Source organism: Theobroma cacao, chromosome 1, assembly GCF_000208745.1.
Source record: "Theobroma cacao cultivar B97-61/B2 chromosome 1, Criollo_cocoa_genome_V2, whole genome shotgun sequence".
NCBI lineage: Eukaryota > Viridiplantae > Streptophyta > Magnoliopsida > Malvales > Malvaceae > Theobroma > Theobroma cacao.
This window is the reverse complement of record NC_030850.1, coordinates 5,642,170-5,660,179: the sequence shown is the minus strand read 5'-3', so window position 1 is coordinate 5,660,179 and position 18,010 is coordinate 5,642,170. Positions and strand designations below refer to the sequence as shown.

The 18,010-nt window shown below is 33.6% G+C and overlaps 2 protein-coding genes, 1 long non-coding RNA gene and 1 pseudogene across 3 annotated transcripts; 1 reads left to right on the top strand and 3 right to left on the bottom strand.

Annotated features, from left to right (window-relative positions):
• Nucleotides 3,940–5,769, bottom strand: LOC18611620. Its single transcript, XM_007047967.2, has one exon. It carries the CDS (start codon nt 5,337–5,339, stop codon nt 4,065–4,067), a length of 1,275 nt encoding a protein of 424 aa, XP_007048029.2. The 5' UTR covers nt 5,340–5,769; the 3' UTR covers nt 3,940–4,064.
• On the bottom strand, nt 5,836–7,937 carry LOC18611617 (annotated as a pseudogene).
• On the bottom strand, nt 9,823–12,322 carry LOC18611616. Its single transcript, XR_001926239.1, has 2 exons — nt 12,076–12,322; nt 9,823–10,447 (listed from the first exon to the last, which is right to left on the bottom strand). It is a non-coding gene; the product is annotated as an uncharacterized LOC18611616 (long non-coding RNA).
• Nucleotides 12,383–16,478, top strand: LOC18611615 (trafficking protein particle complex subunit 12). The gene is made up of 2 exons (XM_018114185.1): nt 12,383–13,628; nt 16,105–16,478. Exon 1 carries the CDS (start codon nt 12,536–12,538, stop codon nt 13,625–13,627), a length of 1,092 nt encoding a protein of 363 aa, XP_017969674.1. The 5' UTR covers nt 12,383–12,535; the 3' UTR covers nt 13,628; nt 16,105–16,478.

The window sequence follows — 18,010 nt, the reverse complement described above, 5'->3', positions numbered from 1 at the left end:
GGTTTTGGTGCCTCTTATATATGATGAGTGTCGAAGATCATAAGACCGGGAAGACAAGATCTGCCCCTTTCTTTTTCTTTATTTATTTATTTTTGCTAATGTTAAATTGGAAATGGAGACCATGTCCAGTCAGCATTGTGTGCCTCTGACCCAAAAAATCATAGAATATTAACAAGTTGAGGCATTTGCTCTTCTAATGAAGAAACCGAGTAATAGCCAAGAGATTTCCTTGTGGTCGTAATAAGGACAGAATTGTTAATAAAACTTTGACTATCAATAAAAGGGTTAAAATAAAAGGAGCAAGAATTGAGAGAAAAAATTTCTTAGGTGAAGTTTGTGAAGTTTATATTTTTGAATGATTGAATTAAAAATTGAAACTAAAAACTGATAAATTGACAATATAACATGTAATAAGCAGATTAATAATACAAAAAAGAAGTAATTAGTTATGTCCAATATGGAAAATTTTGAATATATATATATACATATACATATACATATATATATATATATATATATATATATCAATTATCAAGTAGCCTTTCAAAAACAAAAAAATTATCAAGTAGAAAGAAAGAATTTTCCAAATTATTTTATTAGAAATTTCACATAAGTCATGCTAAAAAAAAAACTGATAAATTAACAATTTTAACGTATAAGAAGTAGATTATAACATAAACAAAAATATGCAGTAATTAGAAATAGTACTATCTAACCACTTTTATATACTTTATCCATTTAATTGATTATGTCTATTCATTGTAATTAATTTTTATTTAATTATCAAGTAAAAAGAAAAAAATTTCAAATTTCTTATGAGAAATTTCACGTAAATGGTGCCAAAGAATAGTTTTGTTTTGTTTGTTTTTTCAAAGTAGAGAAACCGCGTTTTTGATTTTTGATTTGACTAAAATATATTGGATCAATTCAACTTTTGCCCTTTTCCCATGGTCCAACATAAAGAACGATTCTCTGCAAGTTCGTCGCAAGTCCTCGTATAATGTTTCCCTTTTCATTTATTTTACTTGGTATTCGGCTCAAGATTGTTTTGCTTTTCGCCTTGCTGATGAAGCCGAAATGTGAAAAAGGTCAAGCTTTCATGTTGATATTCCTTGCATAAATTATTAAGAAATTGGAATAAAAACTTTATAATTTTTAAATTTGAAGTCCCAAATTGGCTTCAAATTAATTGCATGTAAATAAAGTTTAATAAGTTTTCCATTTTGATTTTTTTTTGGTTTCCTATATACGATTTAATCTGAATTTTAAACATTTTAAAATCAGAATTTTTTATTTGAATTTTGATCTCCCTCAGAGTTCATGAAATAAAAAAGAAGATTGTGTAAGCATTATTTACTAAGCCGGTGGAAAGTCAACCTCATGAAAGTCAAGCGATAGAAGGAAATCAAGCGTTGACTTTTTTTATTATTATTTTGAGTCAGTCAAGCGTAAATAAATAATTATTTAAAATAAGCATTTATGAATACAATCAATGTAATCCGTCCGCACATAAATTAAATAATCTAAGCATGTATTAGAAAATATTCAAAATAAAATTAGAGCAAATCCGAATGACGAAATTAATTTGAATTTAAAAGCTAATTAATTTAACACCTTTTATAATAGAGAGAGTACCGTAACGGTGACAATGGCTTGTTGGATTAAGCAAAACAAGCCTACAGTTTTGCTGAATGCAGAAGAGAAGTCGAAGAGCGAAGTTTCCTTTAAGTGCACATAACTTTTTTTTTAAAAAAAAAGTATATATGATTTATGAGAATAAGTCTTTATCATTTTATATTAAACTTCATTCCGTTGAATCCCTTCACTTTCACGATTAAAATTTAAAATTTATTTAATACCTAATTGAGCTTAATCTTAGCCAAAAGTATCAAATTATTAATTATAATAAATGGGGCATCAATTAATGTAGGAACAGGGTGTCATAACGCGTGGTTTGACCCCTTTTTTACTTTTTAGCAGGAGCCTGTTTCCTTTTTTTTTTTTTTCTACTCTACGTCGCAATAATTGAGGTAACCCTTTTCTTAACTTTATCCTCCCCATTTTGGATCCTTTGCTTTCGATCATGTTCATTTCAAAAGTTGTTTAGATTCCTTACGATGCTTTGATCCAACATCTCTTCCGCCTTAACTTGTTCTCTAGTTGGCTGTCGTTATATTTGTAGATCTAATCAGTTTGAAAAACAAGCCTTTCTATCCTCCTCCACAAAAAATAGTTAAAACCGTGTTTCGCCAAAATAAACAATTAAATAAAGACTAGTTGGTTAAGTCTTGCTTCTTGACACTGTAGTTGGTACAAGGACAAAAAGGAGGAGGAAGGAAAGAGAGTTAACGTGAAAGGTTGAGAATAGAAACTATTTTCTATACATATGGTTTATTAGTAAGGAAGTAGGAAGAAGGAAGACAAATAGGGGAAGTTGCATACTTTAAGAGGAAAGTGATAGTGAAACACTTACTAAATTTGCTTCCTTTATACCAAGTATAGTTATAGTACCCCATGTGCAAATGATCCTGTATTTCTCAATGCACTGCGAGGTGCTTGCTTTCTCGTTTCCTCCATCTGTTACTTTTTTTTTTTTTTTGAAAAGTGGGTCCTCCATCTGTTACCTAACCCATGCAAAAATAAAAAATGTACAGTTCAGACATTAATGTTCCAAATTTGATTATTAGACAGCTAAAGGAAATTAAAAGAAGCATTCATTGTTATGAGATGAGGTTGAGTTTGCAGTCCAACTGATGATACTTGATCAGTGAAGACTTTTAGTTACATAATTCAGCGAAGTGGACTTGAGAGAACAGTTTTAATTGGATTCTGGTATATGTCAAAATCATCAATACATTTAGGTTGTCCATAGTTGTCAATGGAACTAGATTAAGTGATTTACCACTCCTTTTTAACAGTTTATTAATTGAGTAATTATATATGTTGAGCAAGACTTAATTTATTAAAATTTACATCATTTTCGGTTAAGTCTTACATATTTATATCACAGAAGCAAAAAGCAAGGGGCAGAGCTGCAATTTTTATTTCATTTATCTGTATTTAATTTAGTTTTATATTCAGATTTGATATCATGACAACTTTGGCTTGCTATAATAGCATGATGGCCATTCTCAGCAGGTTTGTACAAAACAGAGAATGAGTTCTTGAAGTACAGCTTCTACACATTTGAGCACTACATGTGTTTTTTATGATCAGGAGGTGGAGTCGAAAGATCGTTTGTTTTTAACCTGTGGGTTTACTCACCAAGTTTGGCAGCAGGTTTTAAAATGTGTGTGGCGTTCAAAGAATGGTTCAGGACTGGACAAGTGAATTTTATTGGGCTAAGCAAAGGCTAAAAGGCAAAGCATTGCTCTCTGTTGTATTAAGGTCGCCTATACTTACGTCATTTGAAAGCTGATAGAACTTTTGGCAGAACAAAGGAGAACCCAGGATGGTATCTTGCATTCCATCATAGAGGCTGTTAGATATAGATCGTATGACTTGCAGAATATTGTTTGATCCATTTGTTTTCCTTGTTTCCAGGGCATTCCTGTTTTTCTTTAGATACATAAATGTTTTGATTCTCCAAAAAAAAAAGAATCCTACCATCATGACAGTTTTATGCTTTTAATGAAAAAGAAAAATAAAGAACAATTTGGTCGATTGGCTATAAGCAATTGGGCTTAGGAGTTTAGGGCGGGGCCACGTCCCCAAAGCATCCGTTGAGGTGGCTAACATGCTTGGTTTGCTTTATGGACCCTTGCTTTTTGCTTTGTTTAGCACCATTGCATTTTTTATCAGGTCGATTGAACATCTTAATTTGTTAGCTGATCATGGCAATGCAATTTGCAAAGTGAATCATACCATACAGTAAAGAAGAAAAGTTGGGTTCAATCGCGTATGTCTCCTCTTTTAAATTCATTGGATTGCTTTCGAACCAAAAAAATTCATTGGGTTGCTGGCATACGCTCACCTGTAACATACAGTTTATTTTCTTGGGGCAGTGCCTCACCTGTAAATAAAGTGGGAAAAAGGAAAATGTTGACGCGTTGGGTAAGACAATTTCATGCACTTTGTGCTTCTAAGAAGGCATTAAAATCCTCCCTAGCCTTACGCAAGCGAGGTGTGATGCAAGAAGCAGGTGAGGCAGGGTATGATGTTGGGGATGATGTAGAGAACCTAACATGGCGAGATGATTCGTGGGATTTCCTGCCTGTTGCTCTTGTTGAGGTTGAACCATTTTTCAGGACCCCTTTTATGTCTTTATCAAACACAAAGGCAGCGGAAACCGGTAAATGTGCATCGTTCCCAAGATTTTCGATCAACTCCAATGGCAGATCAAAATAGAGATTCATGGAGTCTCCATCGTCATCATGGTCTGGTATTATGGTTGATGAAGCCCAGGATCCGCATTCAAACTTTTCCAGGGAAACTGTTCTGGATATCACATTATTCTCCATCACCACTGATTCTGGCTTTCTTGGTCTCACTGGCTTTGCCTTACCAAAGCCTGGTAGGAACAAACAAAGGGCGCTGCATTTGAAGTCATCTTCATTATTATTGTCCATGTTCTTACTACTCTTATGACGAATATCATTGTTAACATTGGTATTGGAGATTAAAGTGCCATGGCCATGATGCTTGTTCTTGTATTGAAGGGCATTTGCATTGTACAGCCAAAGATCATCAAGTTCATCGGGTGGTGCACATGTTCTTCCTTCATCACAAGATTTGCTTCTCCAAAACTGGTTGTCTTTCTGCAGAGCCTGATGATATTGTGCTGCAGATGAGTGCTTATGGACCAACTTGTCAACCTGTCGAGGAGATGCTTGACTTTCATTTTTCAAGTTCTTCCTTGACAGAAATGAGCTAAATCGAGGAGAAGAGGTTGCAGAGTTTGGAAGGCTACAACTTAAGAACTTGTGCTTTGCAGGTAGCAGAGGGGGTGGAAGAGGCACGGCAGTGTCACCTGGAGGTGCATTTATAGGAGGTAACATCATGTTGAAGCTTATTTCTCCCATGGATGGTTCTCTCAATGATTTTGGATCAACAGATATCTGTTTTTCCTTTTGCAGGCTCTCCTTTTTCTCCAGGGTTTTAGTTCCTTCAATTGAAATGAAGTCAAGTTCATGCAGATCCTTGTAAATTTCATCTAGTTCTCGAGCAATGTTGTTTGTTGAGGGAAGAACTACTTCTGAAATAGGACGTGCCATGGAATCGAAAAGAATAAACTGTGTGGGGATGAAACGAGAGATCCCCCAACTGCTTAAAGTAGGAAGGAGGAGCATACACTTGGACGTGGATGGCATGCCTAAGACCATCTTCGTAGTGATTTGCATGTCGCATCTCTTTGATCCATATTAAGGAAAGGGACTAATTGATAATTAATTAATTTATCTTTACAATAATCAAAAAAATGATGCGTGCCACAACCATCTTCTTCTTCTTCTTCTTCTTTTTTTCTGTGACAGCTGACTTTGTTAAAATAAAAAAAAAAAACTATCTACGTGCAAGAAGTGCTCGCACGTCCACAGTCCAGAGTACTCTGTCCCACCCCATGCCCACCCACACCCCCCCCCCCCCGGCCCACCACACTTTGAATGTTCAATTTTGCCCTTAAAATGCATCCTGTACCACTCCACTCACTCAAACGAATTTTGCAATGCATTCATGTAAGTTTCCAGCAATTTATATGAAATTTTATTCTCTTCTAGTTGTTGCCAATCCTGAGGCATTTCTTGAAGTATATAAGATTATGCATTCATGCCAGTTTCCAACCCTTATTCTCTTATAGTTATTGCTAAATTAAGGCATTTTTGGGTAGTGAATCAGATTCTCAGACTGAATTAATCGATTGAGTGCCAAACCCCGACTCAAGGATTCAAGGTAATTGCAGGATGTTATTCAGAATTTGTGTAGATGACCATCCAAAGATTTGCCCATGCCCTAGCGGCAAAGCCGAAATCCCAAAAATCTTGTCCATGGAGATGCCATAGATTCGTCTCGTTATTATTTTTCTTGCATGGTGTTTACATTCTGAAGTAAAATATCTACTGTAAAATTGAAATTTAATCTGTAAATCCCATTGCTTAAAGTAGCATTTCTGTTTTCTTGCTTCCATTCGATATCATAATTTATAAATTCGTTTTTATCAGGAGGTGGGTTCGGATCGAAGTCATTGGTTTTGTCTACTGAGAAATACCATCACCCTATCAGGAAGGGAGTGTGAGACATTGTTTAGGGACCAACGAACATAACCATTTATTTTGTTTTGTGTGTTGAGGAGTACAATGACCCTGTCTGATTTTTTCGGAGGGGTCACAATGTAACCTTGGCGAGCTTTTATGGTCACACTTTGATTCATTTGGGATTGTGTCATTCCAAAGGGGTCCTGGTGGTGGATTTGTTGGGGGAAATGCACGGAAATGATTAGGATAGTAATTGAATATGGCTAAGCCATTTGGGGTTTTAGGCTTTCGAGTAACTACATTTATGCTGGTCCAGTAATTCCTGGAAGGATCTTGGTTTGCTGTTACTAAGACAGAATATGTTTCCCCAGAGTAAATATATAAGTTCTTAGTGACAAAAGGCTCAACGTAATGCCCATCAGCTTCAACAACTGTCATCTCATGATCCTGCGTTTGAAAACAGGGAAAATGTTTCAAGAACAGCTGCTACTCAAAACTGTGATTCTGAGTTAGAAGCATCGGTATACCTCAATTTGAAAGCTAAGAGATGATAAAGATGTCAAGCTAGCAAGCCTTAATCGATACGTTTTGCCTGAAATTACAGTCAGTGTAGATGGAGAACATTGAGGATTTGTTGAATTACAAACAATAGGGGCTAAGCCTGAACAATTGTAATTCCCTCTTCCATTTATCAATAGTGACTGAAAAATGACACATAAAAATACAGTTCAGAAAGCTTGTTATGCTTACCATATACTCTCTGAAGTGTTGCAGATCAAAATATACAGCAGCGTAATTTACCTGAGGCTCCCCAATCCATTCAAAAGGTATGGAAGACAAGCCAGTTGCCTGTTCATATGATGTATGATGGTACCAATCGCTGAGAATAATCCCTCGATCAAAGTCATAGTTGAAGGGCTCTGATACCCCAAGTGGAAGTGAAACATTAATCATTCCATATAGCCCAGCTTCTTTTTGCATTCCATAATGTGAATGGTACATATATGTCCCAGCCTAATGTTAAGCAAATGGAAAGACAAGCTTGTGAGCTTTAAACATAAGAATTAAGAGTACTAGTACAAAGCTTGTTTTATAGATGTTAGTTAAGGCTTGTAGTTATTACCCTGTCAACCACAAATGTATATCGATAGGTTTCTCCTGGCATGATTGCACATTGAGTAACACCATCTGCTCCATCACTCCAAGGTGTTCCACGCTGTTTTCCATCAATAGCTCAGCAAGTTCACAAATGCAAAGACAATCAATCCTATGTGGTTAAGAAAGAAAGATTCTATATAGCAGACTTGGAACTTGGAAATGGAACATGAAAAATAAGATTCTCTTCAAACTCTAAAGCTAACTTAGGATTATCTTATTCAACTCAAATATCTTTAGAAAGCAATAAGGGCGATTCTAGCTACATACCTGCCGGATTCCATGCCAATGGATTGCAACATTTTCCATCAACAAATTGTTGACAACGTCGACAACGATTGTATCTCCCTGCCCTGCAGAGATAGTGGGGCCTGGAGTCAACCCATTGATGGCAATAGCTAGTTTCTTGTAGCAATCAAGAGATTTGTACTGGTAAGACACCTCCCATATGTAATGACGCTCTATAGCTGCAGCTGGACCGGTTGTTAAGGCGATGAAGATGCATGTAACCAGCAACATAATCACAAGTCCTTGGCAATGTAAAATCCGAACCATGTGTCTTTAAAGATAATAATAAATGTTTAGTTTCTTTGATACTTGAATCACCCTTTTGTTATTTCAAGAGCCAAAGAAAGGAAATAGATGATTTATCTGGGTTGGATTGCCCTGATATTCCTTACTTAATTAGCTAGTGTCTGAAATCAAGTTCATCCCTATATTCTTAAATATGATACATTGTTTTGAAAGGCAAAAAGAAGTTTTATTATAAAAAATAGTTCAAAATATTATTAACTAATACATAAGCAGTGGAATTTTTAAATTATAAAAATAAAAATAAATAATTTTTATATATTCCTTAAATAATTTATTTACTTATTATTATTTTTAAAAAAAGGATACGTATCAACACTCTAATATTATTTGTTAAATTTAAAAATTTTATCATCCATAGATATGAAAATTTTTGCAATTTAAATACAGATTTCAGAAAAAAAAAAGAACTCAAACAAATAGCCATTATAATAAACCAACCCAAAAGGACAAGAACCCCAAATTTGGCTCCCATGCAAAATTTGTTCCTAGGGATCAACCATTTTTTCTTTTTTTGTTTTTAAGTTTGGAAAATGGTTCGAAGTAGTCCAAAGACCAAACCATACGAAGAGATGAGATTCATGTTGGTCCCATTTAATAAATGACCAAGATCTTCAATTGTCAAATTATAATTAATACACAGAGTATATGAACAATCGCTTCTTCTAACTTATCTAAGCCTAAAGAATTCAAATGTACTTTACACCTGCAAAAAGCTTTAGATTGCTTCTAAAAACTTTTTATTTTTCTGAGAAAAAGATTTGAGGTTAAAATTTTAGTATAAATCGTGTGATAAAATTAACATAAAAAAAACGTGATTTTTATAATTATTTCCAAATGCTTAGATTCTTCTCAAACACGTATGTCTATTGAGGCTTAAAACTTGTAGAAAATGTGCACATTTCCTATGAGTATGCAACGAAGATATGGATTGACCAAAACATTCAATAACCTTTTTCTTCTCTCTGGGGAAAAGGGTTGTTTTTTTTTCCTTTGTTATTGTCCAAGGAAAGGATATTTTCCTTTCCTCTTTCAACAACAAGGCATGCATGAATAATAAACCGAATTAAAAGTAGATTTGTTTCGACAAAGAAAGGCATCTATATATATATGCACAAATTTGCGGCTTCCTTTTTTGGGTATGTCCAACAGTAAGTGTGATGTCACTACCGTACATATATGTCACAAGTAGAAATTAAATTAAAACTTTACACAGTCAATTCACGTAAGGTATAAAATCAATGAATTGACATTAGTTTATACTTAATTATATGACAAATCAAAGAATATAGATGATTAAAAAAATATAGACAAATAAACATATCAAGCATATAATAAAAATATTCCGATATAGACATATTCCCCTTTTTTTTTTTTTTACTTTTTCTTTCATTTTCTTTTTGGAGAATACCACTTTTCGCCTTTCGGCTGATATTATGCGATCCCTTCATTCATCTCCTTTATCTCTGAAGAGTCTCATATAGGTTTCTTATCACTGTTACATGTTTTAAGTTTCTACTCCATTGTCTGTACTGTAAATTTTGTGGACATGAAACCTTTTCAATTGTATGAACTTTTCATATCACCCCAAGAGCTGTTGCAAAGGCAATTATAGATTGATTAGGTATAGGGCATAATCCAATTGAGCTGACTAAATACAGTGTTAAGCTTGAGTTTAGTTGATTTTTAAGTTTTGGTGTTTGAGTTTAGGCTAAAAAATAATAAAGGTACTTGAGTTCTTCTCAATTTTATTGTCATTAACTTAATGATAAGTCAAATTTAGATGAGTTAGATGTGAATCAGTCAGGGGAGATTTATCTCCAGATTCTAGACTACAAGTTGTTCCTCTGGATTTATCAGAAGATATTCACCCGAAGATTCAGACTCATTAACAAAAGGACAATTCTACAATTCAATTCCCAAAACATTAACAATTCTACAACCCTACAATCCTACAATTCTACTTAAATAAGACAATCAAATAAGATTATCCCAGAAGCAGTATTTAAACACTGTCCCATAAGCAGAAGAAAGTATCCTCTGCAAATGGTTGCTAAGAAACATTCTAACCCATCTAAGTCTTTGGCTAGGCAGAAGACTGAAAAACACAAGCATTTGGGTTGGATGATCAGGAATTTAATTTGCTTAAAGCTATATCCCTTTCATCCTCTGTCAAACCTTCGATCTTGCCTAATGCCGCATCATACTCTTGCGCCCTTTGTAGGATGATCATTTCAGTTCCAATACTTTGGCTCAAATTAATTTTAACCTGTCTTATTTTATCACTCAAAAACATGGCAGCATCAATAAGTGATTCAGTTGAAATCACTCCAGCATTCTCATTGGTGCTTCTCTTCTTCCTTGCTGAAGTAGATTCACTTGGCCAATGAGTATGTAAGATGACACTGCTGCCAACAGAAACCGACTAACAACAATACACATCTCCAACCAAACTGTGAACACATCTACAATTCTTTTTCTCCTTTCATAATTTCTACTCAAACAAGCCATGACTGCAAAAATATATAAATTTTAAAATCCATTTTCAAAATTGTTATCAAGGGTAGCAAATAATCAAAAACAATAATATCATACCACATTAACATACTTCTCCTAACAACATTAAAACCACAAACAAGAAACTAAAAATTTCTCCACTTTCATGTAAGTTTTCTGGTTTAAAGCTTACCCAAATTGATTATCAATTCAGCTTCAGACAAGCATGAAAGGGTATATTTGCAAATCAAGTAAATGAATGAATTAAGCTAAACCCAAACAAATACCTTGAAGATATGATGGTCAAGCAATGACGAAAACCACTTTCTTTCCCAGATTAAAAGGGGCCAGAAAAGAAAATAATCTGGAAGTTTAGCAATCATAACAATAAACAGTGATAATTATTTATCAATACAGGGAAATGTCCCTATTGACTTCCTTAAGGTAGACGAGATTTTTATCAGCTCAAGGACAGCAGTGCCAGGTAAATTCCTTGACACCGAGGGGAAAAAAAAAAATCTATGTCTAAGATTGGCAAAGGGCTTATTGCTATATGAATCTATGAAGACAGAACAAACATCTCAACTTTTGCTGAAAGGCAATAAGATTTAATTTGAGAGTGTTTTATGGTGAGCAATATATGCAGCACAAGGGCCATGGAACCTTATGCATACACGTGTAACATTAATTACATGCAATGATTGATGGCATTTTCACAAGGAAAAAGAAGTAATTGGCAAAGAAGGGGAAATTAAGAAAAAGACCATTTGAGTAGTACATAAAGATTTTAATGAAATGAAAGTAATATATTTAAGACAAAGATCAGCATCATTCATCACTTTCTTCCCAATCTTTGGAAGTGTAAAAATACTTTAGGATAACACACACACACACATGCAATAATTTATCATGCAGAACGAAATTAGTTTAGTTATCAAAGATGAGTTTTCATCACGATTATATAGAAGTAAAAGAAAAAAGATGAGTTATCAATTTTTTTTCCAACTTTAAATGATTTCCATATGTGGCAGCTTCATTCCTCAAGCTTGACACCTTCTAGCATTATGATCACCATGGTCTTCTATATATTTTCCTCTCACTTAAACCTTCAATAAGTGGGAGAGAAGCACATGCAGTGGAGACATGGAGCAATATATGCCTAGCTTTTGCTAAAATTCCATAAACACTACCATTATATTATATATATATGAAAACAATTCATGTGTGTTCAGACTTGAGACAACATTGCACAATAATATTAGAAGGGCGTGGAGAGCTTTTGACCTCATTTTCAACTGTCTAAGCTTCTTGCTATTACAAAACTTATATTTATATATTAAACCTCTTGCAGCCTGACCTTTTTTTAAGGTTTATCTCTCTCGACCCTCATAGCCCATACTTCATATTTTTTTTGCTTACTTCGATTGATAGGGAAAAAGAAAAAACTTCTATTGAACTCATATTAATGTTTCCTATATATGGCAGCAGCTGAGGCAAGCAGGAAACATAAAATCTTTGATCTTTAAACAAACATTGAAAATGGGCAAAGACTCTACCATTTCCCCATTACTCAAAATGCATGAAAACAGTCCAAAAAAGAAAATAATAATATAAAAACCACATTTAGCAGAGATGAGAAACTGACCGAACTGTAAGCAGAGAGAGAAGGAGATGGAACAAGGACGAAGCTACAAAGATTGAGCAAATGGATGCAGAACAAGGAGTGCACGGATGTGATAAAGAGAGAAGAAGAAGAGGAAAGTAAGAAGATTTTAGGGCAGTAATGCTTATTCAAAAATTTGTGAGGGGCGGTAGTGCTTATCCCGCCATATTTAAGAATGGCCATTTCCTGGAACGAAATGACCATTTCATCCTTCGATATTGATCCAAACAGAGCCTTACGTTTCGGGGCGATAAAGGAATAGGGGAGAATGACTAAACGAGGCGTTAGTGAACATTTCATAGTTTCTTTGGCCTAAGAAAGAAACATTTCAAAGTTCAGGGTGGTGTATATAATTTACTCAATTTTCTTTATATAATTGGTTTTATCTTTTTCTCCGACTTGCAGAACCCAACAGTTTCCTCCCACATTCCTCATCGTCACCATGGACGGACCATCCCCGACCACCGACCCTCTATCGAACCAATTCGGATCTCTCAACGACCTAGCCCACGAGCTCGCCTCTCTCCAAGACCTCGCCACTCGCGGCTCCTGGCGTTCCATCCTCGATAAAGTTTCCCGAGCCCGTTCTCTCAACCTCCTAACCAACCCACACGACCACCTTATCTACGTTTCCTACAACGTCCTCGCCCTCTCTAAACTACGCCGTTTCACCGATGCTGCAAACGAACTCGACTCTCTCCACGACTTCAACAGCCACCATTACCAATACGAAACCTACCCCCAAGTTTATCCGAACCGGTCAGGTTCAATGGTCCCCTTCTCACTCCGGTTCATCCACGCCCAGCTCCCAATCAAGCTCGGGAATCGCCAAGAAGGGTTAGATCGGTTTTATCTTTTGCTTAATTTTATTCGTCAAAAAATTAAACAAAAAGAACGTGATAATTTAGAGGAGTCTGTCAAAATTTGGAAAAAAAGGGAAAATTTTGTTTTGAATTGTATCATTGGGCATCATTTGGGGGCTAAGGAATTCAATGTGTGTTTAGATTTGATTAAGGATTTGATCAATCATGATTATTCAGACCCATTTTTAGTTTCCAAACTGGGGTATATTCAGATGCAGATTGGGGATCTTGAAGGCGCAAAAGGGTCATTTCACCTTGTCGAGACAATGTTAAATGAAGGGAAGAATGGTGGGTATTCTTTTTTGAGTGAGGTTGAGTTCAGGAATCTTGTGAATAGAAACAAGGCCTTGGTTTATTTGGTAGGCAAAGATTATGTTTCTGCTGTGAGGGAATACGAGGAGTGTATCGAAAGAGATCATGCAGATGTTGTTGCGATTAATAATAAGGCACTTTGTTTGATGTATTTGAGGGATTTGTCGGATTCAATTAAGGTGTTAGAGAATGCACTTGAAAGGGTGCCAACCATGGCGTTGAATGAGACTTTGGTGATTAACTTGTGTAGTATGTATGAGTTGGCATATGTTAATCACTCTGAGATTAAGAGGACATTGAGTAATTGGATTGCACGTGTTGCTCCTGATGATTTTGATGCGTCCTGTACCAGGGTTTGAGGTATTCTGCTACTGACTTGTTAATCATTAGTATTTTGTTACATTATCTCATTTTTTGTTCAGTTAAAATTGAGTTCCTATAACTTATTTATCTAAATGCTTATAGTACTCAAGATACATTTTGTTTATAATGCAATTCTATTTCCAACATGTCCTTTATGCTGATTTTTGGTTTCTTATGTCCAATGATGTTATACTTATCATGGATGAAGTTGCTTATTTAGTGGCATTTACTTGCAAATGATTTTGAAATCAAGTGTTTGTTGGCTGCAAACAGAGCAAATTATAGATGTTGAATGAATTCCACAACATTTTATGGAAATCAATTTTTTGAAACACTCTTTAATGTCTCTTTTTGTGGATAGAACCAAATTATCTACTGCATTTGCTGGTTGAAATGCATCATTCTGATTCGAGTCCAAGCCTCTAATTTCACGATTGCTAAGCAGACTGTTTACCTATGTTGATTCATCTAAATGCTTCAATCTGTAAGTGAACAAGTTTGGCGTTCCATTGTAACTAGCAAACTATCAATTAGGTGATTAATAGAAGCCTCTTCTCCCTTATTGACTTAAGTAGTCTAAGATGTTTTCTTGATTTCTTGAATATGTATAGTAACATTTTTTTTTTTGGATTTAGAAGCTAATAAATTAAATAACATTAGGAATGAAGTTTTTAGATTTCAACAACTAACTCACGTTCAAAACTTAGTAGGTGCCTTATAATTGGTGCAATGAATGATGTGCTTGTAAGGACATTGGTTTGATCATAATTCAAATGTCAAAGTTTAAAAATTGACTGTTTAAAATTAAGAAGAGCAACATATCGTAAAACTGAGAAGAACAAAAGAATATTGGTTCTGTTATTTTGAAGACTTCTAGCCTTTTAATGTTTTCTATATCTAATATGATTTCCTTATTAATTTTTAAGAAAGAAATTGTTAATTTAAAAAAAGGTTAAAATGTGACCGTTTAAAGGATTTAAAAGTTCTTATAGACTCTAATAATTGGTTGATCAACATTTCAATTAAAAAGTTTTTTTTTGGGAAAAAAGGTTTAATATTTGTCTAAAATAGTTGTAAAATCAAATGGAATAATAATGACAGCAAAATTGATTGACTTGGTAATGGCAGATGGCGTTTCAAATTGTTAATACTTATTGCTGTTATAATTTGGATTTCCTTTTAAACCACATTGATCCACATTATAAAAACTTTTGCCTAACCTCTAAGTTGTAAACAAAGAGGTGCTAGATTTCTCTAGCATCTATAAACATGAGATAGGAGGAACAGGAATAAAAAATATATACAAAAACACTTTTTTTGGTATGGAAGGGATAATTTTTGTCTTGGTAGATTATGATTTATATAAATATGTGTGTGTGTGTATTGATTATATAATTGTAATGTATTTTAAATTATTATTAGTTAAAATCGCAATTTTAATATACTTATAATTGAAAAAAAATTGAATTTGAATTATGTGGGACTTTATAGGCTCATGTTATGACACTTGGCAAAGAAAAGGTTTAAAAGGGGAAAAACTCTGATTGTCTTAGGTCTGTGTAGTTTATTTTCATCAAGAATAGAACTTGTCTTTAACATGGCAAACAACAATTGTACTCTTTCATTTATTTTTATTCCTAATCCTCCATTTAGCCACCATTCTGTTGTATTATTCTTTTATAATTGCTTTTTCAATATTTTTATGTGAGTTGCTTAATTATGTTTACCGAATACTATACACGACGTGGTTATTACAGCATTGTGCTTAATTAGATGTTTAAATAGGCTAAGGTGCCATGAATTTCTTGTAGCATTGTACCATATCCAAAGGAAGATTTCTTGTAGGTATTTTTCTCTCTCAATAGCTTTTTAATGGTTTAATTTAGTAATGATTCTAATTTTCAAGTTGATTTAATACAAATAATTATATGAAATATTTATGTTTTTTATGAAGGGTTAATATGTGAATTTGAAATTTGGGGTACTCATGGCATGTGAAAGAAAGTAGGATTGGAGTAGGAAGTGGGAAGTGGGAAGTATTCATACAGATTAAGGGATTTTTTTCAGAATAGTGGTTCAACTATAGTCAGAAAGCTTTTAGAAGTAATAATTTTCACTTGCAAATTCTCTGGTCATTCTGAAATTTCTTCTTAATTATCAAGTTTAACTTTCTTCAAATTGTGAGCTACTTTTTCTTAGAAAGTTTTACATTTTTTTAAAGAGAGTATTATACGTTATAAAAGAAATGGTTTTATCGTCTGCATTTCTTGTTATCCTTATTTATTATTGGTGAAGTTGGTCTATCTAAGCAGCTTTGTGTCCTGTTTGCTGCATTGTCAATGAGCATCTGATGCATGTAAAATTTGTTGCAGGATCCTTTTACTATCTATTTCATTTTTTTGGGTTCTTAAACCTCATCTGAACAATTCTTTTGGGGTCCTTTCTGGTCTGATGAATTTTTCAATTGGAGCAGGTTTCGGGAGTGAAGATGGCAGTGACTTGGTTTGGAGTGGTGGTTTGCTAGGTTCAACCTTTTGTGCTCTATATTCTCTTCCTAGATGCTTTGATTTATGGCAGCCCAGGAGGTTGTTGAATTCATTCTTATGTGGTTTTGCTTTCTTTTATAAAAGGGAAAGACATAGTGGTTTCTTCAACTTACCCAGCTAACCCCCAAGTGACACCCCATTTTTTAAATTTAAGATTCTGAAACAACTTTCCCCTAGCTTGGACCTTGTACATCAATGGAACTTTGTAATGAAGAGGCTATGTCTGTGTAACATTGGGATGACATATTGAAAGGAAAAGTGAAAATAATGGATATTTTTGCTGTTGCTAAATTTTTCTGCAGCTAATTTTCTTGTAGATTAATGAAAATGGAGAAATTCTCAATTGTAACAAATTGATGTGTTCTAAAAGTCCCTCACATTTGTGGCTGATAGAATCTATTGGTATTTTGCATGGAGGGAAAACTTGTAGAAGTGTAGGACCAATCACATGTTGGTGACAGAGTGGTAACATTAAAGTCACAGCTTGATGTTTTGGCCCATTGGGTTTAAACATAAAATATGTATAGTCCAAACTAACCCAAGATTGTAAACAAATTCTGATGAACGACAAAGCTTTTCGTTAAAAGCGATATGTACTCACTATTGCCAACTTTTTTCTCTAACACTAAATAATAAATTTAAATATTTAAAAGATTTAAAAACAAATAGTATTATTTTTCAAAAGAAATAAAAATAATTTTCTTCTTTCCCTGACTCCCTCTCACCCAATGTCTTCTTCTTCTCTTGTTTTTCTTCCCTTACCAACAAGAAATCCAAAACCCTAAACTCTTAATTTCGATTATTGAAAATAATGTTTATTTCACTCTTTTTCTTAATTTACCCATTTTTTAAATATTTATGATCTATTATTTGATTAACAAAAAATAAATTTTGAACACTTTTGAGACTCGGGTCCAAACGTGACATGATGAACAGATTTTGATGATTACGAAATAGAAATACATGTTAATGATTCCGAGGCCTAAGGTTAAGCATGTCTCGGTTATTCAACAAGTCTCTTCCGGCAAAGTTTGCTTGGACAATAGAGGTACATCTTAATTTTAGATTCAGATTAAATCCCAAATAAACCCTAGTTGGTGTTGTAAAATTTGTCCTCCCCACCCCGACCCCTCAAGACAAAATAGCAACAAAGAAAAAAACCAATCCCTCTTCTTCAATTATCATTCATTTTTCCATCAAATTTATTTATAATTTTTTATCAATTTATTATCGTCAAGGGAAAGAATAGAGGAGATTAACTAAGAGAGGGTTGGACAGAAAAAAGAAATCATTTATTTAAAAAAAAAAAGAAGTTAAGAAGATTAGTAATATTCATTTTAAAAATTTTAAAAATTTAAAATTTATTTTTTAATTATACAACTCCATTTTATGTCTTAATACATTGTCACTGCATCGAATATAAATCATTTATAAATTTATAAAAAAAAATTTAATAAATTAATATTATTTTATACAATGCTAGTACGTCAAATATATACCATTTATAAATTTATAAAAAAAAAATCATGCATTATATTGTCAAGGGCAGAGATCGCTACCCTTCAATTTTTAATTTTTTTATTTTTATATACATAAAATTCAAAATATCTAAATTTGTCACCTAACATAAATCAAATGTGTTGGTTTGAAGTAGTGATAAGAAACTTAAGTTAATTTTTAGTAGTTTGGTTCAATTCCTTTTAGATCCAAATTTTGGAATTATTTTCTTTTTTCTTTTTTTGATTTTTGTTTATTTTTTTCTGTTTTTTTCTCCTTTATAAATATATTAAACATTTTTTCTTTTTTTCCTTTTTCAACTTTTTTTTCTATATC

Excerpts from the sequence above, each read along its gene's own strand:
- LOC18611620 (XM_007047967.2), bottom strand. The coding sequence starts at position 5,339 with ATGCAAATCACTACGAAGATGGTCTTAGGCATGCCATCCACGTCCAAG.
- LOC18611615 (XM_018114185.1), top strand. The coding sequence starts at position 12,536 with ATGGACGGACCATCCCCGACCACCGACCCTCTATCGAACCAATTCGGA.